The sequence below is a fragment of the Rissa tridactyla genome, chromosome 2 (genome assembly GCF_028500815.1).
Source record: "Rissa tridactyla isolate bRisTri1 chromosome 2, bRisTri1.patW.cur.20221130, whole genome shotgun sequence".
Classification (NCBI taxonomy): Eukaryota; Metazoa; Chordata; class Aves; order Charadriiformes; family Laridae; genus Rissa; species Rissa tridactyla.
In genome coordinates, this window is record NC_071467.1 from 167,618,827 (window position 1) to 167,646,559 (window position 27,733).

The following is a 27,733-nucleotide window of genomic DNA, read 5'->3' on the forward strand; positions in this document are numbered from 1 at the left end:
TAATGACAGGACCAGAGGAAATGGGCTGAAGCTGCGGCAGGGGAGGTTCAGATCAGCTATTAGGAAGAATGACTTTACTGCAAGAGTGGTCAGGCACTGGGACAGCCTGCCCAGGGAGGGGGTTGGGTCACCATCCCTAGAGGCGTTGAAGAAACGTCTGGATTTGGTACTTCAGGGCGTGCTCTAGTGGCAGAGATTGTAGGGGTTTGGGGTTTGTTTGTGTGTGTGTATGGTTGGACTCGATGATCTCAAAGGTCCTTTCCAACCACAAAGATTCTATGATTCTATGTATGGGCACATGTGTCCGTGTGTGCGTGTCTCCGCACATGTATGTGGTTGTTGGTGTGTAGGTGTGTGTCTGTATGGGGGGTGTGTACACATCTGTGTACGTTTATGTGGCTCTGTGTGTGTGCCGGTGCATCCATGTGCTTACATGTGTGTGTGTTGTGCGTGCATCCATGTGTGTATGCAGATGTGCGTGTGCGCACACATGGGGGTGTCTCTGTCTCTCCCTTTGTGTGTAGGTTCCTGCGCCTGGGTCTCAGCACACGCGTGTGAGCGTGTCTCTGTGTGTGTGTGCGCGCGCGTGCAAGCCGGGCAGGAACGAGCAGGAAAACGCTGGGGAGGGGGTGGCACAGGGCCCCGCTGTGTGTGCGGTGCGTGTGCCCACACCTGCACACACGTGTGGCCGTGGCAGCCCATGGGAGCAGGGGATGACACTGGCAGCCACGGCCCGGGGAGGGATGGTGCGAGCGTGAGTGGGACTCCTCATCCCTCCCTGCGCCGGGGATCGGTGCAAGAGCCGGAGCGTGCCATGGGGTGCAGCGGGGCGGAGGGGGTGGGAAATGGTCCCCGTGCCCCCCAGCGCCGCCGCCCAGCAGCTCCTGGATGGAGAGGCCCCTTGAATCCCAGGGGACAAGCAGCCTGGAGCCTCCGCTGGGCTTTCACCCTCTCTGCTTTACAAATTGGTTAAAAAAGGGATGCTGCGGTTCCCCAGAGCAGTCGGAGCCCTCCTGGGCGCCCAGGGCTACAAGCCGACATGCTTCAGCCACTTCGGACACTTTGGCCGCTTAAATAAATTTAATTATTTATAACCTGAAATGCGCCAGGGAGCTTTGCCCCAGCTTGGGCAGGTCGGAGGTGCCGAGTGAGATCCTTCCCGAGGCCTCGCGTTTGCAGGAGCCACTTCCCACCCGCTGGGGTGGGTGGATGGGGGGGTTAATGCAGTTTAAGGGATTGTGTCAATGCGGCAGCTGGGACACGCGGCAGCCGAGTGTAATCCAACCCGTGAGCCGCTTCCCCAGGACCCGCTGCCACCAAATCCCACCAAACCCAGCAGCCGCCCCAGAAAAGGGGGGCTCTGGCTTCCATCCCTGCACCCCGTGTCTCCCCCAACGTCTCCTTTGCCCTCGCCCCGGCCCCAAAACACCCGGAGGGCTTTGGGTGCTTAGGGAAGCGCTGCTTTGTCCCTGCCACCCCGCTGCCTGCTTCCCCACGGGTCCCCCAGACTCCATCCCGGCGGCTGTGGTGGGGTGGACATGATGCTTTCAGGGCCCCCGTTCACCATCATCGCAGCATCCCCGGGTGACAGCCTGGTGTCCCCGCTCGGCCAGAGCTGCTGGGCTGCAGTGTGGGTGGGCACCAGGGTGCTCGGGGGGGGTACTACACTGCCCACCTCACACCCAAGCGGGGACGGTGGTGGCTTCTGCTTGTCCCCTGTCCCTGGGGCTGCTGCCCATCTCTCTCTACAACCACGAAAGGAGGGTGCAGTGAGGGGGGGGTCGGGCTCTTCTCCCAAGGAACAAGCCATAGGATGGAAGGAAACAGCCTCAAGTTACGCCAGGAGAGGTTTAGGATGGAAATTGGGAAAAATTTCTTCCCGGAAAGGGTCATCAAGCGTTGGAAGAGGCTGCCCAGGGCAGCAGTGGAGTCGCCATCCCTGGGGGGATTTAAAAGCCGGGCAGACGCGGTGCTGAGGGACGTGGGGTAGTGGTGGGCTCGGCAGGGCTGGGCTAACGGTTGGACTCCATGATCTTACAGAGTCTTTTCCAACCAGAACGATTCTATGACGTGAGCCCTCGAAGAGGTGGTCCTGCTGCATGATGGTACAGCTGGTGTTAGCATCCACCGCTCCCCAAACGAACCCGCCTGCAATTAATTGGAGGGTGTCGGGAACCTGCAGATGACCTGGGGAATGGCGAGGCCACGTGCAGCACGTGCCACCCCCAAATTCCTGCCCCGTGGCATTGCCACCTCTGCGGTTTTTCGATGCCCGCTGCCGCCCTGAGCCTGGCGCCCGCTGGGGGCTGCGATGGCCACGTGCCCCCCCACAGCGTGGGTACTGTGGCTGCAGCCGGACTGTTGACATTCGGGCCGCTGAAGGTCACCTGGATGTTGTTAAATTCCAGCAGCATCCTGCCACCGACGCCGTTACGTGGTTGCGTGGCCGGCAAGGAGCAGCACGAGTGGGTGCCGCCAGCCCCTGCCCATGCCGGGGTGAGGAGGGGGCTGCCCATCCCCGGGGCTCCCCGGGCAGGTCCCAGCGCCGTGGGGGAGCAGCCAAGCCCCCTTGACTTTTTTGGGCACCTAAGTGGCTGCTTTGCCAAAAAAAAAAAAAAAAAAAAAGCTGAATCTATCCGTTTTTAGGAAGAAAAATTGACAGCACCATGTCAGTGGCACTGCTGGTGCGATGAACACGAGCTGCTGAGAACCAGACTCAGTTCTGCTTTTAATTTCCTTATGCCCCCTAATTGCATTTAGCCCTGATGAGGGATGCGGGGAGCCAGGCCCTCCTGTCCCGCTCCGGCACCTCCCTCCCGCTCCGGCACCTCTTTAACCCCCGTCAGACTGCACACCCCGACCTGGAACCCCAAACTGCTCCCAGGGAGGTTCAAGCAGCGCCCCGACATCGGGAACGTAGGAACCTCGCCTGGACCCTGTCCTGGCAATCCCAAAATGCTCCTCTCCTGGCAGCTCTCAGCACCCCAGTGCCTTTTCTAGCATGGAAGAGGCTGTAAATTACAAATTTCGGAGGGGTTCATACGCACAGAAAACCCTGCAGTGAGGACTTTGGTTCTGCAAAGGCATTAAGAGGTCCTGACAACTTCTCCCATCATCGCTCTGTTTATTGATGCCACTGTCCGACACGAGATCCGACACTGCCGCCCCCAAGGCACCCGTCGGCCAGGAGCCCGGTGTGCGCCGGGGAGCTGGTGTCACCGCTCCGGCCACAGCCCGGCCCTTCGGGCGCATCTCACCCAGCCGCAGCCCAACCACGACGGGAGCTGTGAGGAGGGCGAGCCAGGAACGCAGAGAACTGGAGCTGCCGGAGACGGGAGCTCAAACCGACAGCGAGGAGACGGGCCCGTGTCCCACCCACCGCGACTACAGCCGTGCGGCAAGGGACTCCGGCAGCCTGGGAGCCGGGTGGTCTCCCATGGGCGACCCTGAGCTGGCTGGGGCTTTTCTCGGAGCCAGCCCGGGATCGGAGTCCTGCTTCTCCCGCCGCCGGGAAGCACGCGCTCGATGCTACCAGTGAGGGCAGCCCGCTCGCCGCCGTGGGTTTTGAAGAGAGCAGAGGATCAGTTAAACCACGGCGAGGTCCTGCGCACAGGTACGTCACGGCCCCACCGCACACCGCAGCGAGACTCCGCGTCTACAAACCGCTCCCGCGTCTCGTGCCGGCCGGTGATGCCTCCGGTGACGCTCTCATGGCGCCCGGCGTCACCGCTCACCGAAAGGCGTCTGCCGCTGCGGGAAGGACTAAGCGCTAGAAATGAGTGTCTGGAGGAGCCTTGCTGATGGGGTCCTACCAGAAAAAGGTTCTTTTGCTGCAACTAGTATTTTATTCTATTGTATAATTCATGAGTGCATCACAGCGCCGAGAGCCGGGCAGGCACCTATCAGCGCTTCGAATCTAGACACACACGGAGAACTTCCTTGTCATCTGGATCTATTTATTACTCACCTCCCCCTGGCCGGCAGCTCCTTGTCCCCACGCGCTGCGGAGCGACTGTCGCGTCCAGCCCACGAAGCTGGGACGAGGCAGCGCCTCTGCAGAGCTCCTGGGCAGAAGTGACTGTGCCAGAATCAGCCTACAGAGCACTTAAAAAAAAAAAAAATAAAATAAAAAAAAAAATATCTTGGCGATCCTAGGTTTGCTTATCAAATAAAAAGTTCCTCCACATTTATTAAAAAAAAACAAACAGTAGATTTAAAAAGCAGTTAAGAGTCCTACTCCGGCAAAACACCCTGTACAGGTTTCTTTTGTTGTTGGTTTGTTTGCCTTTTTTTTTTTTTTTCTGATGGTGAGGATTCCCCCTAAATCAGCTGCTTCTGTTAATTTTATATATATATAATCTTTTAAATTTTGCCGCGCGTTGCTTGCTTTAATTAATTAATTTATTTTTCCAATCAGCCTAGCCGTCTCCACCAGACCAGCGGCGCTACCACACAAAGCTTCCTTGATGTCCATGCCCTGAGCCGGGGGTGGGGGGTGGAAGGAGGGTGGGAGAGATGAGCGGAGGAGGAAGAGGAGGAGGAGGGCTGGAGGGATGGATGGAGGGAGGGAGGGGAGGGAGAGGAAGCCGTCGGCAGCCCCTCACTCTCCCATGTGCGTCCTCAGGTGGTACTTGAGGGACTGCTTGTAGCGGAAGCACTTGGTGCACTCGGTGCAGGGGTAGGGCCGCTCGCCGGTGTGCGCCCGCTGGTGCTCCAGGAGGTGATGCTTCTGGGTGAAGTTCTTGCCGCACTCGGTGCAGTGGTAGGGCCGCTCGCCCGTGTGGATGCGCTGGTGCTCCAGGAGATGGTGCTTGCGGATGAAACCCTTCCCGCAGACGGCGCAGGCGTGCGGGCGCTCCCGGGTGTGGATGCGGTAATGGTTGGTGAGCTTGGACTTCTCGCTGAAGGTCTTCTCGCACTGGCTGCACTGGTAGGGCCGCTCGCCGGTGTGAGTCCGCTGGTGCCGCAGGAGGTGGGAGGGCCGGGTGAAGTTCTTCCCGCACTGGGGGCAGAGGAAAGCCATCTCGCTCTTGCCGGCGTGGATCCTCTGGTGCATGATGAGGCTGATCTGCAAGCGGAAGCTCCTCCGGCACTCGCCGCAGGTGAAGGGCCGCTCCCCGACGTGGGTGATCTGGTGTTTGCTGAGGCTCGACTTGTGGCTGAAGCTGCTCTCGCACTCGGAGCACTTGTAGGGCTTCCCCGGCGGCGGGGGCCGCGCCTGGGGCTTGAGGCCGTGCTCGGGGCGCCGGGGGACCCCCACACCCCGGCGCGTATGGCTGCGCTGGTGCAGCAGGAACTGCTGCTTGTTGCGGAAGCTGAGGTCGCAGTCGTGGCACTCGTAGGGCCCTTCCTTGAGGTGGTTGCGCTGGTGGATCATGAAGTTGATCTTGAGCATGAAGCTCTTCCCGCACTCGGGGCAGATGTAGGGCCTCTCCCTTGTCCGGTTCCGCTGCTGGGCGATGGCCGGCTTCATCTCCCCGGAGTCTCTCTCGCAGGCGGGGGGTTTTCTTACCCGGGCGGCCGCCAGGCTCCTGGGCTGCGTTTTGGAGCTGCACTGCGCCTCGCAGCCCAGCCCGGCCTCGTGGCTGGGGAACGCCGGCGGCTCGGTCCTGCCCGAGAACATGGCGCACGGCTCCAGGGTGTCGGGGTCGTCCTCCTCCTCCTCCTCCTCCTCCTCCGTCTTGATCACGATCCCGTCCTCTGCGGGGGGAAAAAACGGAACAGCGTTAGGGTCACCGGGTGGGATGAGGTGGCCTTTTATGCACCTGGAGGGTGCTACAGAAACATCCGCATGGGCTTCTGTTTGTCCCTCCTTGCTCTGCCCGAGCACCCAGACACGAGCTGGCTCCAGCCCGGAGCCCTGGGACAGGGCACGTCCTCTCGCAGCGGCAAGGTGAGCCCACACACCCCCAGACAGGCAGGACAGAAAAGCGCCTCCCGGCCAGGCTCCTTCGGAGGGTGCGGTGAGACCTGCCTGCCAAAAGGTTTTGCAATTTCACGATGCTGCGAGACGGGGATAAAAGCGCCATCGATTTGCGAGGACTCGGGCAGCCGAGCGATTTCAGAGCAGCTCCATCTGCTGCCGTTTCGCTGGGCTACAACAACGCTCCCCACACACCGGCACGGCACCGCTCGAGGGAAACACGGCCGGGCTCCAGCTCCGCTCCCGAGACAACGCGCCCACCCTGGGACTGTCCCCTTCCTTGGGCCTCCCCGTGACGGGGCACCGGGAGAGAATCCCCATCCTTCCCAGAGACAAACAGCGGTGGGATGGATGGCCGCACGCGGGCTCCCGCCTTGTGTCACCGATGCCGGAGGTGACCTGGTGGTTTTGTTTGGCCAGACTGGCCCTACCGGGGACACGTGTAGCAGGACGCGCAGCCAGCGTGTCCCGAGGAATGGCCCGCGGTGGATCCCTCGCATGTCACCCCGCGCCGGACTTTGAGCCAGGCCTATGTACTTTTCTAGGAAGAGCAGCCACGCTTTCCCTAGAAGAGGCAGCCGACGGGAGCGGGATGTATCAAAGCCCTGTCCCTCTCCTCTCCGATGGAGGGGTCAGCAGGGAAAACCCATGTTCCCAGGCAGGAAGGTGTTCCCACCTCCTCGAAGCAAGGAGGACCCGGGGGGCTATCGCTGCTCAAGTGCTGGCCACTGGCACCCGCACCCTGGTCAGAAAGTTGCCGCAACTCCCGTTCAGCCCCACCAGCCCCACACGTTGGCAGAGGTCCTGGGTCTTGGATGAGGATCGGCTCCAGCCCCACTGGTGGCTTGGTTGGTTTCCTTTAGAAAAGCGGGAGGAGACCACAGGACCCAGGAGATGGAGTTGAGGAGGACCTCAAGAGCCCAACTCCATCTTTCTTGGTTTGCGTTATACCATCGCAAAGCCGTCAGAGGGCAGGGAACCCACCGCTCCCGACAGTCCGTCTCCCCGCTTTCCCATCACCACCCTCAAAGCACGTCTGGAGAACCTGGCCCGTATCTCCCACCCAGTCGGCAGACTTCTTCACACGAAGCACCCAGTGCCACCTTCTTGTCTCTCCACTAAATAACCTCAGCGCACCCTTCTCTCCTGGCCGCTCACACGCCACAGGCCTCCAGCCACCCTTGTACCCATCCCCCAGACCTGCCCCAAGCGACGATGTGAGGATCCCACACATTCCTCCGGCAGAGCCTGGAGTCCCACATCATTCCTCCATGACTAACAACCAGGGCAGGAACCCTCAACCGACGTCCTGCCCTCTGCAACGACGGGATTTGGGCAGCGGGGACTCACTGGGGCTCTCAGAAAATGCTGCCTGGGACACGTCTTCCCTTGCTCTCATAACAAGGGCTTTTCCCACCCATGGAGGACCGAACCACGGCTTGCTCCACTCTGGAGCAGGTCAAGTGCGCTCAGAGACCGTGCTCTAAGGCCTACCACGTGTGTGCTGCCTCCTCCTCCCGGCCTGAGGTCTCACCACAGCTGCTCTTGAGGTTTGCTGCAGCCAGAAACTCTCCTTCTGGTGCCGGTTCTGGGAGGATTTAACCCTTCTCTTTCGCCCAAACAATTTCCCTGACCCACCACAGCCCCTCCTGAGCCTCCCCGGCCCCGCGACGTGCCACATGCCGCGGAGCTGCGTGCCGAGCGTCCCACCTGTGCAGCTCCCGTGGTGAACGATGACTCTCTGGATCTCGTTGAAGTCAGCAACATATTCGGATGAGTCACCCAGGCTGGTTCCCGGGAGGTCCCTCGGTGGGGAGACGGAGCCGTAGGGGCTCTCGCAGGCTGCCTCCTCGTCCGGGCTCTGGAAACTCCCCTCTGACTGCCCCGACATCCCGTGCAGCTCGGGGTTTTCAGGGCTGTCTTCAGGTAGGAGCTCCTCCGTTTTGATCACAACCCTTATGCCAGCTGAAGCAAAGAGAGATTCCCACCCGCCATCATTCCCGGGAGCCAGAAGGAAGAAACCGCTCGCAACAATCCCCGCCGGCTCCGGCTGCTGATCCCGCAGAGGGGTTTCGTTTGCTTGGACACTTCTCTCCTTTCAGCCCCTGCCCTTCAGCCATCCCTGCCATGCTCCTGCCTCTCGCCTGGGATCCTCCGCAGGCACAGGGGATTTGGCGCCTGCAGCTCAGCACCCCTCCGCCATCCCACAGCCCCCAGCCGTGGCGCTGGGCCGGTAGCAGAGGATTGTTCTTCTCCCATTCACCTCAGTTCAACTTCAAGATCCTCATGACCAAGAGCACAGGCAGGGGATCGGGGCCACCCCACGTCCGCAGGCCAGGGACAAGGACCCGTGCTGGTGGTGGCCTTGGCAGTGCTGGGTTAATGGTTGGGCTTGATGATCTTAAAAGTCCCTTCCAACCTAGATGATTCTATCACCAGTGGCGGAGCTGACACCATCTCTTCTAGGACACCTCCATACCTCCTTATCAGCCCCCCCTTATCTCAGAGCAAGAGTTGCTCCGGGACTTGGCATCCCCAGTGCCCCGCTCCCAGCCCAGCCCTGCCCTTGGAGAACCCCCTCGAGACCCCGGGTCCCTGCGTGCTGGACGGGAGCAGCCTTCCCTGCCCTGGGAGGATGCTCCAAGGATAAACCCAGGCACCATCTGCACAATGGGAGGGGCTGGAGAGGACTTTTTTGGGTGAACAAGTTGTCTCAATGGGACCTGATTCTCCTTTCCCGCCAGGCACCCCACACGTCCTCAGGACCTGCGCTGGCTGCAGACGTTTCCCTTGCTGACGGCTCCCAACTCTCCGTGCTCCGCTTGCCCTGGTTTATTCGTTAAGCCGTACCTGGACATCAAATCTCTCACCAGCAGCTCCTCTGAACCCAACCTACGGCTCCCCTGGCGCTAAAGCTGCCGTCTCACCTGCGGTGGCATCAGTAATGATCTCGCTCTCCTCCAAGTCCTGCTCATTCCTGACCCGCGATTCTTCTCCTTGCTCGATCTGAGACAAAACACCAGGTTTGGAAATTGCATAGTCTGTTGAGAGACAGAGAGATGGAGGGAGGGATTACTGCACAGGGAATCCGAATATCGGCTTCCACCTCGCCCCAGCGCCCTGGGGGGGACACACGTGAAGACACTCGGGAACATCCACAAAGGGGCTGCAGCAGAAAAGCCTGGTGCTGCAGGTGGGCCAGGCTCCCCGGACGGGCAGAGGAGATTCACCGAGGCAGGAGCTGAGGTGCCACGCACAGATGAACTACCTTGGAGAAGAAACCTGACCCGCACGTTTTCCTGGGAGGGTTTTAGAACTTCTCAAGCAAATTCCTGGCTCTCCTGAAGCCAAAAGCGTTTCACCTCTAGCCCCAGCAGAGCCGGAATTTCTCCTGCAGCTTCAGCAGGAAAATGCCCCAAAGGAGCGTAGCTCTGATGGTATCAGACAACTCTTCACTCTGCAGAAGTTTCCTCTAAAGGGAAAAGTTTCCTCCAAAGGTACCAGCATGGGCTGGTACTCGCTGCTGACCCAGAAGATGATGGGAAGCCCTCCCAGCAGCCACGGGGAAGGTGCTGGCTTTTCATCAAGTAACCTTGGCTGGAAGGAGCCTCAGGAGGTCTCCAGCCCACCCACCCACGGGTGGCCTCTACCCAGCCAGGACAGCACCGCGCCCCAAACCCAGACGTTGCCGGAGGGATGCCCTTTCCCAAATTACAAACATCCTCCTGTGTTTTTAGGTCTCCATTTAAAATGGGACATTTGGGTCTCAGGGGGATCCAAGAGGATCTCCAGGGAGGACCTGGAAGATGCCCAAGCCTGCAGGCAACCAGGAGCCCCAGAGAACGTGCCTTTCGCCAGGGCGAGGGTAGCCCGTATTTACCCAGGGAGATCAGCGACTCGTAGTTCCCCTTCATCACATTCTTGTACAGCTCCTTCTGCCACTCCTCCAGCTTCTCCCACTCCTTGTTGTTGAAATACACGGACACGTCGTCAAACGTCACCGGCACCTGCAAACCACAAGCAGCACGGGTTCGGGCGGCCGCCTCGCTTCCCCGGGAGCCCAGCGCCTTATCTCCAGCCGCCAGCAGCGGCAGCTCATCCCACTCAGACACGGCCAGGCTTCAGCTACTTCACAGCCACCACCGAGTTGGGTTTTATATTTAAAACAACTCCCGGACAGGAATTTCTATGAGATTAAAGGTCTCAGCCCAACGGCTGGATGCCGGTGCTGAATTCCCAGCTTGATTTCCCCAAACGACACCCAACTCTGGGTCCCCGCACCAGCAGGGACGGCTCTGCAGAGGAGACCGGACTTGCGCCCGCCTGGAGGCAGCGTAAAGGAGATAAAAATCGGGCACCAGGGCTGGACCTCATCTCTATTGATGAGCTGACGTAAAAACCCAGATTCAATTACCCCAGAACTCCAGGGAAAACTCTCCCCGGGCCTGAAGAGCTCCCGGTTATCCTTAGTTATTGTGTGCAAATTGGCCGGCAGCAGCCCGCAGCCTTCAAGCCTGTTCGCCAAGTAATAATTTCTAAGGAGAAATTCAGGATGCGGAAGCCGGGCTTCTGCACCCTGACTGTACTAACGGGGTGTCGGGGTGTGAACCCCCCTCTTCCAGCCCCTCCTCCGGCAAAGCGGTGACATTCCCTTTGCCGTGTCCCCCGTGGTCCCATCTGCAAACTTTCTTTTAGCGAGACCGTCGCGAAATGCAAACAGGAACTGAAGAATATTTGAAGAATATCGGTGGTGGCTCCTTCTGATGCTCGGCTGAGCCCAGCCGCGAGTGCAGGGAGCCCGTCTGCTTTCCCTCGAATCCCAGAGATTCCCCCTTCCCCGCAGCAGCAGCCCCCCACCCTGGGTCCAGGAGAACCCTTGGCGGCACCAAGGTGGGAAAAGAAACGGTGGCGGAAAAAAAAAGAACCTCCAAATGTGCCAGGTTTCTCTCAAAACGGTGGTAAAAAAAATAAAATTAAAAGAGTAGATGGTTCCCGGGCTGCGCAGCGCGGTGAAGCAGAATTGAACCCCCCGGCCCCTGTGTGGGGGGACGTTCCCCACGGGTCCATCTCCCACCGCTGGTGGGTCCCAGCGGGGGGGACACCGGGAAGCGGCGAGGGGCAGATCCAGGTCCCAACGACGAGCGACTTACCTGCGGCAGGGCCGTCCCCGCTCACCCACCGCCTCTCCCCCCGTCCACAAGCGTTTGGGGAGCGTTTTGGGCGCAGACCCCCACCCCAGGACACCGTTACCTTGGGGACCTCCCCTTTCCTGCCCGGTGGCAGCCGCAGGATCCAGAAGTTCCTGTTCTTCAGGAGGTTCTCCATGTTCTCCAGGCGCCGCTGGAGCAGCCCGTACTCCTGGATGAGGGTGCCCAGCGCCGCGCACTTGCTCTCCAGCTGGTTCCCCAGCTCCGCCGCCGTCTTCTCGCAGTCGATCAGCTTCTTCTCCGCCATCCCCGTCCGCCCCTCCAGGTCGAGCAGGCGGGTGGAGTGGGAGTCCACCTTCCTCTCCACCGCCTGCACAGCCGCCACCACCGTCAGGGACAGCTCGGCCGTCTGCGTCTCCCGCTCCGAGGTGCGCTCGGGGACGGCCGCCGGCCGCCGGGGCGAGGGGCAGCGGGGCTGCAGCACCGGCTCCTGCGGGCAGAAGGGTGCAGGGGGGTCACGGCGGGGGGACGGGGGACACCCCCAGGGCGATGGGGGCCACCGCAGAGCAGGGTAGCGGGGAAGGACGTCCCCATGTCCCTGAAGAGCGTTGGGGACGCACGCCCCCATGTCCCTGAAGAGCGTTGACCCCGCTAAGCTGCTTACGGTGGTGGCCCCGGGTCCCACGGGACGGGAGGTGACACTGGGGGGGGGGGTGTGTGTGTGTGACACAGGACAACCGAGCCCCGTTGCCATGGGCACGGCGAGGGGACACCCGGGGCGCTGTCAGGGGCCGGGCGGTGACAAGGGAGGGGGTGGCCTGTCACCGCGGGGGGTGGTTGGCGATGGCGGAGGGTGGCCGAAGCCGCTCCCCGACCCGCAGGGCCCAGCCGCCGGGACGGGCAGGCCCGGGCCCTCGACGGCAGCTCGGGCGCCGCCGCCGGCGGAGGCCCGGCCGCGGCTCGCCGCACCCCCGGGGCCGCCCGTCCCTGCCCGTCCCGTCCCGTCCCCCCCCCGGGGGGCGCGGCGGCCCCGTGGGCTGACAGATCCCCCCCCCACCCGCCCTCGCCGCGCCGCCCTCCCCGCCGCGGCCCCGACGGCGCGGCCCGCCCCGACGTGCGGCCCGCGGGGCGCCGGGCCGGGCCGGCCCCGCGGCGGGGGGCGGCGGGGGGGGGGACCTTACCTGAACGGGAGCCCCCTCGGCCATGGCCCTTTGTTCCCTGCCCGGGGCCCCGGGGGCCGCGGCCGGGGAGGATCCAGCGCCCGTTCGCTCCTTCACCTCCGCCCGCCGCCGGGCATCGGGCTGGGCCCGGGGCGGCGCGGCGCGGCGGGGGCGGCGGCGGGGCGGGGGGCGGCGGGGCGGGGGCGCGGCCCGACGCCACGGGGTGGGGGGGAAAAGGCGGCGGGGCTGCGGGGTGTGCGTGAGTGTGTGTGTGCGGGGAGAAGCGGGGCGGGGGGGGCGGGGGGAGCGGCGGCGGCGGCGAGAGACCGAGCGCGGCTCCGGGTCCCGGCTCCGCCGCTCCGCGCTCCGGCCCCGCCGCTGCCCCGCCGAGCCGGCAGGGGGCGGCCCGCCCGCCGCCGCCGCGCGCCCGCCGCCCCGGGGGCCGCGCCGGGCGGGGCCGAGCGGGGACGGCGCCGCCGCCGCAGCGCCCCCTGCCGCACCGACGGCATCACCGCCCCGCCGGTCGCCGGCACCGTCGGGGCCCCCCCCGCCCCCCCCCCCCTCCATTACACCCACCCCCCCACCGCGACCCGCCGCGCCGGGAACCGGGCGGACTGGGAAGGACTGGGGGAACTGGAGGGAACCGGGGGGACTGGGGGGAACCAGGGGGACTGGAGGGGACTGGGGGGACTGGAGGGAACCGGGGGGACTGGGGGGACTGGGGGAACTGGAGGGAACCGGGGGGACTGGGGGGAACCAGGGGGACTGGAGGGGACTGGGGGGACTGGAGGGAACCGGGGGAACTGGGGGGGACTGGGGGAAACTGGAGGGACTGGAGGGAACTGGGTGGGACTGCGGAAATTGGGGGGGACTGGGGGGAACCGGGGGAACTGTGGGGGTGTGGGGAAACTGGGAGGGACTGGGGGGATCGGGGGAACTGGGGGTACTCGGGGGGACTGGAGAAATTGGGGGGGACTGGGGGGAACTGGGGGTGTGTGGGGGAACTGGAGGGGACTGGGGGAACTGGGGGTACTCGGGGGGACTGGAGGAATTGGGGGGCACTGGGGGGAACTGGGGGTGTGTGGGGGAACTGGAGGGGACTGGGGGAACTGGGGGTACTCGGGGGGACTGGAGGAATTGGGGGGCACTGGGGGGAACTGGGGGTGTGTGGGGGAACTGGAGGGGACTGGGGGAACTGGGGGTACTCGGGGGGACTGGAGGAATTGGGGGGCACTGGGGAGGGGCGGGGAAATGTAGGGGCTGGGGGAGACTTGGGGTAACTGGAAGGAACTGGGGGGGACTGGAGGGAACCAGGGGGACTGGGGGAACTGGGGGGGACTGGGGAGGACTGGGGGAACTGGAGGAACGTGGGGGGACTGGGGGGAACTGGAGGGGACTGGGGGTACTCAGAGGAACTGGGGGGACTGGGAAGGGATGGAGAAATGGAGGGGCCGGGTGGGACTGGGGGGAACTGGGGGGGGGTCTGTGAGGAACTGGGGAGGGGCTGAGGGGGACTGGGAGAACTGGAGGGAACCAGGGGAACTGGGGGAACTGGAGGGGACTGGGGAGATCGGGGGAACTGGGGGTACTCGGGGGAACTGGGGTGGACTGGGGACGTTAGAGGGGCTGCGAGGGACTGGGGGGACTGGGGAGGATGGGGGTAACTGGAGGCAACTGGGGGGGGACTGGGGGGAATTAGAGGGCCTGGGGGTAACTGGAGGGAACTAGGGGGGACTGGGAGAACTGGAGGGGCTGGGGGGGACTGGGTGAACTGTGGGGGAACTGGGGTGACTGGGGAGAACTGGAGGGACTGGGAGGGGACTGGGAAGAATGGGGAGGGGCTGGGGGGGAACTGGGATGACAGGGGAGAACTGGGCGGGGGGAGCTGGGGGAACTGGAGTGAACTGGGGGGGACTGGGGAGGGAGTGGGGGGAACCGGGGGGGCTGGGGGAAACGGGGATGACTGGGGAGAGACTAGGGGGAACTGGGGAGGGGCTGAGGGCTACTGGGGGGAACTGGGGAAGGACTGGGGGGAACTGGGGAGACGCTGGGGGTGGCTGGGGGCGTTGGGGGAATGGAGGAGGGTCTGGGGGAAACTGGAGGGGCTTGGGGCGACTGGGGGAAACTGGTGAGGGACTGGGGGGAACTGGGGGAGACGGGGAAGGGTTGAGCGGGGGGGGGTGAGGGTGATGGAGGGGGGGGAGTTGGGGCGGCCCCGGGGGTAACTGGGCCGACTGGGGAGAGACTGGGGGGGCACTGGGGCTGTCGTGGGGGTAACTGGTCGGACGGGGAGGGCTGAGGGGTGACAGGGGGGTCCCGGGCGGGGGGGGTGGGGGGCTGGGGAGGGGCTCCCCGGGCCGCACCGTCGGGCGCCGCCATGGCGGGGGGCGGGGCTGGCGCGGCGCCCCCTGGCGGCCCCCCCCCGACACCGCGCCCCCCCCCCCCCCCCCCCCCCCCCCCCAACCTCGCGCGCCCGGCGGCCTCGCGCCCCGCGGGCCTTGAAATGGCGGCCGAGGGCGGCGTCGCCATGGAAACCGACCGGCACCCCCCTCCCACACACACACACATCCCCCCCACACACACACCGGACACCCCCCCACCGATCCCGGGATGCGGGCGGGGCTCGGGGGACACACACACACACAGCGCCCGCCGCGACGGACCGTCCCCTCCCGGCCGTGACATCCCGGCCCGGCCCGTCCTGCTCCGTCCCGTCCCAACCCCACCCCAGCCATCCTGTCCCGCCGCACCCCGTCCCGTCCCATCCCATCCCCATCCCATCCCATCCCGTCCCATTCTCCCCCTGTCTGCCCCTGTCCCATCCCCATCCCATCCCATCCCCCCTGTCTGATCCTGTCCCACCCCATCCCTCCCCTCCCCATCCTCATCCCATCCCATTCCATCCCCACCTCTTCCCATCTTCATCCCATCCCCATCCCCTCCCCATCTCTTCCCATCCGCATCCTCATCCCATCCCCATCCCCTCCCCATCCGCATCCTCATCCCATCCTCAACCCCATCTCTTCCCATCCGCAGCCTCATCCCCAACCCCATCCTCATCCCATCCCATTCCATCCCCATCTCTTCCCATCTTCATCCCATCCCCATCCCCTCCCCATCTCTTCCCATCCGCATCCTCGTCCCATCCCCATCCCCTCCCCATCCGCATCCTCATCCCATCCTCAACCCCATCTCTTCCCATCCGCAGCCTCATCCCCAACCCCATCCTCATCCCATCCCATTCCATCCCCATCTCTTCCCATCCCCATCCTTATCCCATCCCATTCGCATCCTTTCCCATCCCCATCCCATCCCCACCCTCATCCCATCCCCAAGCCCTCCCCATCCTCATCGCATCCCATTCCATCTCTATCTCTTCCCATCTGCATCTTCAACCCATCCCCTCTCCATCCTCATCCCATCCCATCCACATCTTCAACCCATCCCCTCTCCATCCTCATCCCATCCCATCCACATCCTTTCCCATCCCCAACCCCTCCCCATCCTCATCCCATCCCATTCCATCCCATCCCCACCCCACTCCCCATCCCATCTGCATCCGCATCCGCATCCCATCCTGTCCTGTCCCATTCCCATCCCATTGCTATCCACATCCCATCCTGTCCTGTCCCGTCCCCATCCCAGCCACCCTGTCCCATCCCAGCCCCATCCCATCCTCATCCTATCCTGTCCCGTCCCATCCCATCCCTATCCCTATCCCTATCCCATCCCTGTCCCATCCCCGTCCCATCCCATCCCTGTCCCTACCCCATCCACCCTGTCCTATCCCATCCCCACCCCATCCCAATCCCAATCCCAATCCCAATCCCATCCGCCCTGTCCCATCCCACCCTGTCCCCATCCCCTCCCCTCCCACCCCGGCAGAGTCCCCTGCGTGGCAGCAGCCCCCTGGCACACGGCCCTGCTCCCCGTCCTGACCTCAGGACCCCCGGCACGGGGTGACAATGGGGGGGAAGTCGGTGACACCGCACACGGGGAAGGGCAGGAAACCCTTTGGATTGCGGAAAAAGGGAGGGGACGAGGGGGACACGGGGACGAGGCCACATCCCGTCACTGCTGCGATGCCGGAATGGGGGCATGGCCGCGGCATGGCAAACACGCCTGTGGCTGGGGGGGTTCAGTGCCCGTCCCCACCCACCCATGGACATGGTGGCAGGCGGGGACCCGGATTAGGGACCCCCGTCCAGGCCCCTCCCGAGGTGTCCCAGGGAGCTGCAGCCCCCAGCGCAGGTGACACCCGTCAGGAGGGGACACCGGGAGCAGCTCTGGGATGAGGGGAGAGGGCACTGCCCCGGGGCTTGGATGTCCTGGTGCAACTGGGTAAACTGGGATCCAGGGGCAGCTACTGGGCTGCATGGATATATATACACATATATATATATTTATGTGCATTTATTATATATATTTATTTCCCACTAATGGCACCGTGATCAGACAGAACGGGATCAGGATGCGGCCCCTGGTGCTGTGTTCGTGTGAGCTGCTGTCTGCCCGTGGTCTGGGCTGCAGGACGTGTACGTATGCGTGGAAATATATACATATATATATATTTAAAAGTACATATGTGTGTATTTCTGGCCTCTCCATGTGCTCGTCCCAGGAGCCACGCTCAGCCTCGCTGCTGGCCACAGCCGGGGCACGGAGCCACCCTGCGCTGGGGCGGCCGGATCCAGCACGGTGCTTTGTCCCCTGTCACCAGTCGCCCCTTTCCCCTCCTCCTCTCCCTCCTCGGCATCCCCGTCCCCGCACCCCGCCCTGCGTGGGGCAGCCCCATGGAACCACAGACTGGTTTGGGTGGGAAGGGACCTTAAAGGCCACCCAGTGCCACCCCCTGCCCTGGGCAGGGACACCTCCCACCAGCCCAGGTTGCTCCAAGCCCCGTCCAACCTGCCCTTGAACCCCTCCAGGGATGGGGCAGCCACAGCTTCTCTGGGCAACCTGGGCCAGGGGCTCACCCCCCTCACAGCCAACAATTTCTGCCTCACATCTCATCTCAGTCTCCCCTCTGTCAGTGGAAAACCCTTCCCCCTCGTCCCATGGCTCCCCTCCCTGCTCCAGAGTCCCTCCCCAGCTTTCCTGGAGCCCCTTGAGGGACTGGAAGGGTCTGGAAGGTCTCCCCGGAGCCTTCTCTTCTCCAGGCTGAACCCCCCCAGCTCTCTCAGCCTGTCCCCACAGCAGAGGGGCTCCAGCCCTCCCAGCATCTCCGGGGCCTCCTCTGGCCCCGCTCCAACAGCTCCGTGTCTCTCCTGTGCTGAGGCCCCAGCGCTGGAGGCAGCACTGCAGGGGGGTCTCCCCAGAGCGGAGCAGAGGGGCAGAATCCCCCCCTCGCCCTGCTGCCCACGCTGCTGGGGATGCAGCCCAGGCTGCGGGGGGGTTTCTGGGCTGCCAGCACTCGTTGCCGGCCCATGGCCAGCTTTTCTCCACCCCAGCACCCCCAAGCCCTTCTCCTCAGGGAGGAGATCTCCATCCCACCTGGTTGCTCCAGAGCTGGGGGGACTCAGCCGGGGGCTCACACCCCGGCTCTGCGGGCACCCAGCCCGGTTTGTGGCGGCCGAGGAGCCCCAGCCCCGCAGTAAAGCCAGGGACCTCTGGGGCCATGAGTGCCACGTCCCTGTGCTGCCTCTGACCCACAGGCCCCACGGGGTGCCCCTGCCTGTGCCCCACACTTGATCCCAAGCCAGAACAACCCCTTGTGCCTCATCAGAGCTGTGGGGTGGTGTCCGGTGGCTGCTCCCCGGGGAGGCCAAGCGGCAGGGCTGGGAGAGGGGACAGTCCCCCTGCACCGGGCTCTGCCTTCACCCAGGGCAGCCAGGCTCTGGCAGGGAAGAACCGGGGGAACACTGGGCTGGGGGCAGCTCCTGGAGGGGTAACGTGTCCCCCCCCAGCACCCTGTGTGCGGCATCGCCTGGGCACGCCGGTATCTCCTTGCAGTGGTGGAGGGGAGCAGGAGCCGGGCGGCTCCAGGATGGGAATGTGGGAGAAACAAAGAGCTTCTTCCACCAGCCAGGGCTTGGGACGTGTGTGCTGCAGCCTGCAGAGCTGCGCAGCAGGTCACCAGGAGGAAGGTGGCAGAGGGGACACGGGGACAGATGGCATCTGGGTGCAGAGACCCAGCAGCAGCCCAGGGAGCTGGTGCCAGATGAGCCAGACCCAGCCTCGGGGCAGGGACAGGCTGTGCCAGTGTCCCCTCCGCAAACACCAGGTACGTCCCCATGGGTTGAGATGACAGGCTACAAGCCCAACCTCCTGGGGAAGGGCAGGACCCTCCTGGGACATCATGGGGCACCCGCTGCCCCCCCCTGCCAGCCCCACATCCCCAAGGCCACCCGGTTCAGCCCTGCCAACCCCACGTCCCCAAGGCCACCCGGTTCAGCCCCGCCAGCCGGCACTGCCGTCCCTGGGACGCGCGAGGCCCGGGCGCAGCGAGACAAAAGGGCGCGTTGCCCTGCAGGACCAGGCCTGGCAGGAACAGTTTATTGGCAGCCCCGGTACAAAGAGCTCGGTTACGTGTGAGCGAGGAAGCGGCGACGCAAACCCCCCCCGATGGGCAACGGGCACAAAGCGAGCCCGGCCCCGCGCGCCAAGGTCCCTCCAGCTCCGCTGGGACACCGGGGGGCCAGGCCACCTTCTCCTGGGTGATGTAGGAGAGATGAATGCACACCATTATTGGCTGGACCCTTGTCAGAGCACTCCGGGGCCCTTCTCGCACGCAGTCGGTGCCGGAGGGTCAGTCTGGCATGTCCCAGCCCCGAGGCAGCGCCACAGCCGCACACCGGTGCTTCTCCCGGCACGGGACTGTCCCGGCTCTACCCCGCAGCAGAGCCCGGCAGCCCCTCGGCCATTGCTGCAGCGCATTTCTGCACGGCCCGGGGCCAGCTCCCAGAGCGCGATGTTATTCTTGTGTGTAAAACCCAAATCTGCTTCCAGCTGTAGCAGCAGCAGAAGAAACGCATAAAAACACGAGCCCCAAAAGCCGGACGCCGACCGCGGCATCCCCAGGGCGGCGCAGCCTCGTTTGCCGGACCTGCCTCCCCGGCGTGGGCAGTAACGGACTCGAGCAGAGCCCGTTCGGTTCGTGGGTTCGTCAATTCTGCGAGTTACCTGGAAAACGCTAATTAACACCAGCCGGGTGGTGGGCAAGGGCGCTGGCAGGCGTCACGGCAGGAGAGGGGCGAGCACGGACGAAACACGGAGGCCAGCGAAGGGACCGGGGCTGCGATCACTCAACCCGACACGGGCTTCAGAATGGAAACACTGTATTGACGGACTTTACAAAAAGTTATTACAAAAACACGATCACGAACCAGCAGCTGACGATAACACAGCGGAAGAGACACCACTTACAGCCACCTCAGGAACAACACCGATTAGCTCCGAGAAGTCAACCAATATTTACACAGACGTTTGAAAAACTCCGGTCAGTTATCTCATACATTTAAGTGTTTTAGATCAACTGTGAAATATAGTGCCACATGTTTCCTTGTAGTATTATAATAATAATAATAATAATAATTAATAATAATAATAATAATAATATAATAATATACTACTTCTAGATTAACTAAAAACCAAACAGCTCTTTACAGGGGTTAGGAGAAGTTGCTTTCACTCTTCTGACTTACCTGAGTGTGAGACCAAACCCAGTTAAAAAATTATAATAAAATCGCCTTCATTGACAGGAGTTCGTGTGAGGGACCAGCGGCTCCGTTCCCTTGGGCCAGAGGGAAACTACAGCCCGACTGGCGCCAGTAACATCCTTCGAAAGAACAAAGACGCGTCCTCCTCGGGCGAGTTACCCGACCGCGCCTCCGCACGCTGCCCTTCCCAGCTCCTCCTGCTCCAAATGTCCTCAGCCCCTTCTCCTGCCCGTCCTTTCCTCCTGCACCTACTTTTTCTCACCTTGCTCTTTGCCGCTCTCTCCTCTCCACTTCTTTTTTTTTTTTTTTTGCCTTCGACAACTCCTGCGTCGTGCCCCTAACCACGTCTCTGCCTCGCCTCTCTTCCCTTCATCCCAGCCCTGGCCTCGCAGCACGGGGCTTGCCGTTGGAAGCGCGGCAACGCAACGGGAGCGGGCGGCCAGTTGCCTGGGAACGGCACCTTCCTTCCCTTCCCTCGCGCTTCCAGCCTCGCGGTGAAAACGAGTGGAAAAAAGAAAGCGAAAGCTCGTCACTCCTGAATATGCACAAAGATAGGTGGGGAAACACCTGTTAACACGGCCCCCAGAGAATCGCTCGGGATTGCTCTCCGCAGGCAAAATCCAAACCTGCGCAGGGGACAACTAGTACAAGGCCTACGCCGCTATGGAAGTCTCACGTAACCCCGCGGGGTCGAAGAGGTGCCCAGGCCGTCCGGATCAGAGTTTTTAAGAGGAATTTTCCTTTTGATGCTTCAACAAAGCGGGCTTTGTAGCATGACCACATGGATTAGCTGCGATACAAGTTCACCTCCCATCATGCTGCACGTCCACCTGCCAGACCGTTACCGTAACCGCGAGCCCTTCTGCCCCGGCCTCCCACCGCAGCCGCTACTGCTTAGTTTCTTTTTTCACGCAGAAATGGCCGGTTTGAGTTGCCGACTCCAGGTTGTGCTGCGAATCCTCCAAGGGCCGGGGGTTGCGGGAATGGATTTTCTGGTGGCAATTCAGCGACTCTTTGTAACGGAAGTGCTTCCCGCAGACGGGGCACTGGTAGGGGGTCTCCCCGGTGTGGACCCGCCAGTGCTTGAGCAGGTGGTCCCGCCGGATGAAGCTCTTGCCGCACTCGGTGCACTGGTAGGGCCTCTCCCCGGTGTGGATGCGCTGATGGCGGATGGCTTTGGAGAGGTCTCGGAAGTCCTTCCCGCAGTAGGTGCACGTCAGCGGCCCGTCACCCTTCCCCGTATGGAGCTTCTGGTGCAAGATAAGGCTCACTTCCAGGCTGAAGCTCTCCTTGCACTGGGAGCAGGTGTACGGTCTCTCCACCATGTTGTTCACCTGCCTGACAAAACCGTACTTGAAACCGGAGCTTTTCTCCCCGTCAGAGCGCTTGGAGGGTTTGGAGCGGGAGGCTCCTTGGGCTTTCGTAGAGGACGCTTTGGATTTCTGCCTGAAGCTTTCTCCGTGCTCCAGGGAAGTGCAGGCTTCCTCGCTGGCGTGCGCTTTCTGATGGGTGGCAAAGAGCTGCTTGTCCAGGAAACTCTCCCCGCACTCGCAGCAAATGTACGGCCCCTCTACTGCGGCCACGTCCTCAGGAGCGTCTTTCTTGGCCAAGTCTCTCCCGCGGCGAGAGGAGCGCCTCAGCCCGTTGCCTGTTCCGGTTCTCTGTTGCGGGGTCGATCCGCTCCGGCTCTTGCCGCTTGGCTTCATCTCTTCCTCTGGGCTTGAGAAAACCTCTTCCCACTTTCCTGCCAACGAGCCAGGAAGCTCAAGGCTTTCGGGACCTTCCTCATCACACTGCTGTTCATCTGGCAGAGCAGAGACATTCATGTCATTTCTCTCAGATAAGAACTGCCTCATTATTTAGACCGCAATTCTCTCGGGTCTCTGCTTTGCACGCTCAAGACAGTACCTGGCACTACGGGGTTGCAAGTCCCGTCTGGGAGCTACATAAGCAGTACCGGAATATAAACAAAGCCAAAGTATATTGACTTAGAACCACAGAATCACTGAGGTTGGAAAAGACCCTTAAGATCATCGAGTCCAACCATTAGCCCAGCACCGCCATGTCCACCACTACCCCACGTCCCTCAGCACCACATCTTAAATCCCCCCAGGGATGGCGACTCCACCACCGCCCTGGGCAGCCTCTTCCAACGCTTGACGACCCTTTCCGGGAAGAAATGTTTCCTAACATCCATCCTAAACCTCCCCTGGCACAACTTGAGTTTCCTCTCGTCCTATGGCCTGTTCCTTGGGAGAAGAGCCCGACCCCCCCTGGCTGCCCCCTCCTTTCAGGGAGCTGTGGAGAGCGAGGAGGTCTCCCCTCAGCCCCCTTTTCTCCAGGCTGAACACCCCCAGCTCCCTCAGCCGCTCCTCACAAGACTCCTGCTCCAGACCCCTCACCAGCTCCGGTGCCCTTCTCTGGACACGCTCCAGCCCCTCCGTGTCTTTCTTGGCATGAGGGGCCCAAAACTGGATGCGGCCCTCGAGGTGGGGCCTCACCAGTGCCCAGGACAGGGGGACCATCACTGCCCTGCTCCTGCTGGCCACACAATTCCCAGTACAAACCAGGATGCTGGTGGCCTTCTTGGCCACCCGGGCACGCTGCTGGCTCATATTCAGCCGCTGTCGACCACCACGCCCAGGTCCTTTTCCACCGGGCAGCTCTCCAGCCACCCTGCCCCCAGCCTGGAGCGTCCATGGGGTTGGGGTGACCCAAGAGCAGGACCTGGCACTTGTCCCTGTTGACCCTCACACCATTGGCTTCGGCCCGTCCATCCAGCCTGTCCAGATCCCTCATTAGAGCCTTCCTACCCTCCAGCAGATCCACACTCCCGCCCAACTTGGTGTTGTCTACAAACTTACTGAGGCTGCACTCGATCCCCTCGTCCAGATCATTGATAAAGACTTCTTGGGAAAGCTCAGACAGTACAATGGTGAGATCTCTATATATAGCTAGACAAAGGGAAAAAGTGGGTTCCTTAGCAGGAGGTGAAGCAGAACAGGTCTTTCAGAACATGTGGTTTAGGATAAAGGCCAAAAAAAAAAAAAAAAACCAAAAAAAAAAAACCTGAAGGAAGGGGAATAAAACCTCTTTTCCTTCTGGGCTCGTACAGTGCCTGGGGCCGAAGGATCTCCCGTGGTATAAAGGGTAACTCAAAGCAACAGCCAAGGACCCCGGCAAAGGGAGGATGAAAAGAGCTCAGAGGATCTGGGGATATGGAGAAGAGGGTTGAAAACCCAGAGGTTTCTGCAGAGCGCGAGAAGGTAAAGCTGCACCGAGCACTTGCGTGCCCAGAGAAGACTGCTCGGCACTGCCTGTCACAGGGCTCTTCATCTGCTTCTCGCTGTGTCAGACATCTAAACGCGCGGCTTGAAAACGGGCCGCTTTGTTCGCATCGGGCTGAAACTCTGGAAAAGCATCAGCCAGAACAGTTGAGCTGCTTCACGTTGTCCCCACGCTTCAGAGCGGGGACCCAGAGTGACGGGGCGGTGACAAGGACGCGCCTTTTGCTGCGCCACAAGAAGCCTCACATTGGGCTGACAGAGAAAGCCGCGAAAAATATCGCTTTGCGTATTCATCAAAGAGACAAAACGTCAAGAACTTTGCTGCTCACGTCAGCGAAGCTTGCCTGCACTACGCATGCTCTCGCTCATCTCCACTTCAAGGCTGGCCAAACACGCTACCTCACCCAGTGAGGCGACATCGGAGAGGTGATCTGCACCCCCCCAGCCAGCCCAGAGATGCTTTTACAGCCCGCTGCTCACGTACTGCAGCTTCTTCTGCACGTGTGCTCTCCATCTGCCTCGGCTGCCATCCAGCTCCCACGCTGGCCCTTGAGGCAAGCCTGGCAGAGACCACGGCGAAGGCAGGATCTCACCCCGGGCAATCTTGGCACCCCGGCAAGTGCCAAAAGCCTGAGCCCGCCTCTGTCTCCCCCTCTGCACAGCGCTCGGCGAAGCTCTGCGCTTCTAACTCACATGTACTAGGAACCTCCATGCTTTCCTCTTCTTCAGAGCCCTCGTGGCTTTCAGCCAGAGTCTCTTCGTATTTACTCCACGAGCTGTCATCCGGACCAGGAAAGGAAAACTCTGTGCATAGGAGAAAGAACGACAGGAGTTGACGCTCACACCTCCCAGCTGCTTTACAGAGGGTTTCAGGAGAGATGGCCACATTGGATAAGAGCCGATAGGAAAAGCAAAATCACCGCCGTCCCCAAGGACAGAGCTGGCAAAACTCAACAGCAGGGGCCGGGGGGGCGCTGGCAGCCACGTGTCTGCTTTCCACCTCCCCACTGTGTCCTAGGAACCTTATGGCTCACCGGTGCTGGGATCTGTAGGGGTTTCTCCTCCCTCAGAGTCATCCTGATCCTCCGCGTTGGGATCCTCTCCTTGCTCAATCCGTGACAGGAGGTCAGGCTTCGAAATGGCAGCATCTGCACGTAAAAAGAGGATCAGGACGTCTCCTTTGCCCTCGCAGGGGAGAGAGACTCTCACACCTTCGCCCACCAACCTTCCTTCGCTGCTGGGGATGACGGGTAACGGAAAGAGAGGCTTAGGAAGATGCTCTCACACATCTGCACCGCTCACCTTGTCTGGGCCCTGGGAACATGAGCGGACTGCAGGAGCACACTCTGCTCAGGTGAGGAGCACCTCCCAGCCTGCAGCGTGAGGAGGAGAATAAGAAAATGCATCTGTGCTTACCTCCGGGCTTCCTTTCTTCTCCTCTCTGCTAAGGTCCGCGGATCCATTACAATGGGGACTTCAGCTCGGGGACAGCACCAGGGCTGTCAGCCAGCGGCAGCAGGGGAAGTGCCCTCCCCATGCGGTTCCCTCCAGCCAGGACCGCTCCATCCTACTCGTCCGAGTCACAGGCTGCTTGCGGATTTTGGTGGGGGAAAGGGGACAATCACAATCTCTCCTAGGGTGGAGAGCGGAAAACTTCATTTCCAAATAAGTGTGAGCCTCTGGGTATTAATTTCCACCGCTGCCCTAGTGGATCCGTTTGCCTTATACGAGGGCCAAACCCCTAAACCTCATTACTCAAAGGAAACCTTCAGATGAAGCACAGATACATTTTTCTAAGCTCCAGGCTCAGATCCACAGATCCCCTTCAGTAGGACCGCTACGCTCCCACGCCTCTAGCATAGGACGCAGGATTGGTTTTTAAACAGGAGAAAGAGGAGCAGTTTTTATCCTTCACCTTTTTCCCTTGCACACAGGGACTGCGGAAGACCTCTGTCCAAAAAAAAAATAAAGGAAGAAAGGAGAAAAAAAAAGGATAAAAGGCCTGGATTGGCCAGGGTTGGACAGCCAGGTGGCAGGTGAGCCACACCAGTGGCCTCAGCACAGGGAGATGTCTATCTGCCAGGGACTGCGTCTGCCCTCCCACCCACTGCACACAGACGTCCAGGCAAGGCAAGGTCATTTCTCAGAACACACGTAGATGCTTGTGAAGGCAACGCGTCCCCCAGAGGGAATCCTCGCAGCCAGGACTGGAAAGAGCGAGCAGAGCACGTTCGTTTAGCCCTGAACGTGCCGCCCTGAGCCGCTGGAGGGGAAAGTGGAAGGCAGAGCCTGCCTCTGCCCGCTGCTTCTCCCCAGCTCTACCCTGCACTACAGGAACAGATACTGCAACAGCTTGCGCAAGAATCGTTCCCTGGGCTGAGGCTGGAGTCAGACAGAACACCAAGCGGCTGACAAGCCTTGCTCTCCTCCCTTACGAAAGGCTCTGCAGCTAAAGGACTGACCACCCACAGAAAGGGCTGGAAGGAACCTCAGAGGCAGGACACCCCTCTGCTGCCCTAAGCGGCGAGCGGGCTGATGCACCCAGCGCAGTGGATGTGTGGACCTTTGCGTGGCAAAGAAACTCCCCTCTCCCCCGTCTTTACTTGGCTTGAGGCTCCTCTCGATTCCCCTCCTCACAACCCAGGCGCTCGTTCGGCTCCTACCGGCCACAGAGACCATCAGGGAGACGTGGTCACTGCAGCGATGCTGGGGACGTCCATCCAACGCTAAACCAAACCGGTGAGGGCTGACCTAATAGCCAGGGCTGCTGCCGAAAGTTCCCAGACCGGCACAACATCCACCCTCCCCGATCCCGCCAGGTACAGCAGCGCTTCTATCCACCAGGCCCCGGGAAAACCTGGCACATCAGAAGCCTCAGAGGAAACCCCAGCTTGTCTTTACCCATCGAGATGACGGCCTCATAGTTGCCTTTCATGATATGCCTGTAAAGCTCCTTCTGCCACTCGTTCAAGCTCTTCCACTCCTCCTCAGAGAAGTTAAACGAAGCATCGTTGAACGCCACGGGGACCTGCAATTAGAAGCATCGCGCTCTCAGATGTTTTCCGACCCAACACATTCTATGATTCTATGAAAACATCCGGGGACGTTTTCTCATTCAAACTCCTCAAGCACGGCACAGGACAGTCCCACAGAGCCACGCCTGCTCCTTCCCGTGCACCTCGCTCGGCCCCCCTGCCTGCCTCAGGCAGCTTCACCCCTGGCTGCAAGGCACGCGTCGGGGTTTTCCCTCGTCACCCGCCTGCAACCTGTCCCCTGCTCAGCCTCCTCGCGCTGCGGGTGACGTCTCATACATGGTGCCCAACACAGCCTCTCTTCCCACTTCGTTTTTGAGGCAGTTTTGCTGCAATTGCCTCTGAAGAGGAACTGGAGAGACGTTACCAAACCTGCCAGGCACCAGGGGGCCGAGCCACACAATTTTGCGTGACTCAAAGACGGCTCCGGCCATGCTAAGCGGTTTGTGATCCCGATGCATTTTGGCGAGGATCACGCAAAGATAACAAGCGGTGTTTTAATTATGTGTAATTAATGCAAAGGGACCTGTGCCGATGCTTCCCACTGAGTGCTAAAGGAAAGACACCGCTGCAGGGAAGCTCCGTGTCCCGCTCAGCACTGCAGCTGCCCTGAAACGGGGCTGCAAGCGCGGAATACGAATGGAACAACCCGGTTTCAAAGATGGAGCAGAGGACCGTTACCTTGGGGACCTCCCCCTTCGCCCCCGGGGGCAGCCGCAGGATCCAGAAGTTCCTGTTCTTCAGCAGGTTCTCCATGTTCTCCAGCCTCTTCTGTAGCTGCCCGTACTCCTGGATGAGGGTGCCCAGCGCGGTCCACTTGCTCTCCAGCTGGTTCCCGAACTCCACCGCCGTCTTCTCGCAACCGATCAGCTTGGTCTCCGCCATCCTCATCCTCCCCTCCAGGTTCATCAGCTGGGCGGCCTGGGCGTCCACCTTCCTGTCCACGGCCTGGATCTCGGTGACCAGCGTCAGGGAGATCTCGGCGGCCGGCAGCTCGGCCTCCCCGGCGGGGCCCTGCTCCGGGGCGACCAAGGGCTGCTCCAGGGCCAGCTCCTGAGACTCCATCTCCCACTCCAGCTCCTGCGGGGGGGACACACACACAGACCGCGCCGTGGGCTCCGAGCGAGGGGCTGAACGGGGCTCCGTGAGCGGCCGGGCCGGGCCCGCACCACCGCCGCCGCCAGGGAACGGGGAGACGGGGCCCGGACAGGGGGCGTCGGCCGGCGCGGGGGGGAGCCGGCAGCGCTTACCTGAGCGGGGGCCCAGTCGGCCATGGCCCTGCGGGTCGCGGCGGGCGAAGGGGGGTGCGGCGGCGGAAGGGAAGCGGGCGGCGGCGGAAGGGAGCGGGCCCGACGGCTCCTCAGCAGCGGCGGGGCAGAGCGGCCATGCCGAGAGCGCGGGGCACGCTGGGAGCTGGCGGCGGGGCAGCAGTTGCCGGGGGGGGGGCGGGGGAAGGGGGGGGCGGCGGCGGCGGCGCAGCGCCACCTAGCGGCGGGCGGACCGTGCAAACGCCGCCGGCCCCGGTG

At 62.0% G+C, this 27,733-nt stretch overlaps 2 protein-coding genes across 2 annotated transcripts in view; both read right to left on the reverse strand.

The window, feature by feature from the left end:
* Positions 1-4,171: 4,171 nt before the first annotated feature.
* Positions 4,172-27,733, reverse strand: part of LOC128905119 (uncharacterized) — a 43,506-nt gene continuing 19,944 nt past the window's right edge. Inside the window, exons 13-26 of the mRNA XM_054190605.1 lie at positions 26,889-27,287; positions 26,077-26,203; positions 24,592-24,655; positions 24,210-24,412; positions 23,869-23,979; positions 22,753-22,842; positions 20,780-21,692; positions 20,565-20,637; positions 12,252-12,407; positions 11,174-11,560; positions 9,804-9,930; positions 8,851-8,964; positions 7,634-7,888; positions 4,172-5,700 (exon numbers count right to left, since the gene is read on the reverse strand). Coding sequence (XP_054046580.1) covers positions 4,601-5,700; positions 7,634-7,888; positions 8,851-8,964; positions 9,804-9,930; positions 11,174-11,560; positions 12,252-12,407; positions 20,565-20,637; positions 20,780-21,692; positions 22,753-22,842; positions 23,869-23,979; positions 24,210-24,412; positions 24,592-24,655; positions 26,077-26,203; positions 26,889-27,287 — 4,119 coding nt within the window. The 3' untranslated portion in view covers positions 4,172-4,600. The remainder of the gene's footprint in view (positions 5,701-7,633; positions 7,889-8,850; positions 8,965-9,803; positions 9,931-11,173; positions 11,561-12,251; positions 12,408-20,564; positions 20,638-20,779; positions 21,693-22,752; positions 22,843-23,868; positions 23,980-24,209; positions 24,413-24,591; positions 24,656-26,076; positions 26,204-26,888; positions 27,288-27,733) is intronic.
* LOC128904800 (zinc finger protein 398-like) lies at positions 24,214-27,602 on the reverse strand. The gene is made up of 5 exons (XM_054189530.1): positions 27,458-27,602; positions 26,889-27,287; positions 26,077-26,203; positions 24,478-24,548; positions 24,214-24,323 (listed from the first exon to the last, which is right to left on the reverse strand). The coding sequence occupies exons 1-4, from the start codon at positions 27,479-27,481 to the stop codon at positions 24,526-24,528; spliced, it is 573 nt and encodes a 190-aa protein (XP_054045505.1). The 5' UTR covers positions 27,482-27,602; the 3' UTR covers positions 24,214-24,323; positions 24,478-24,525.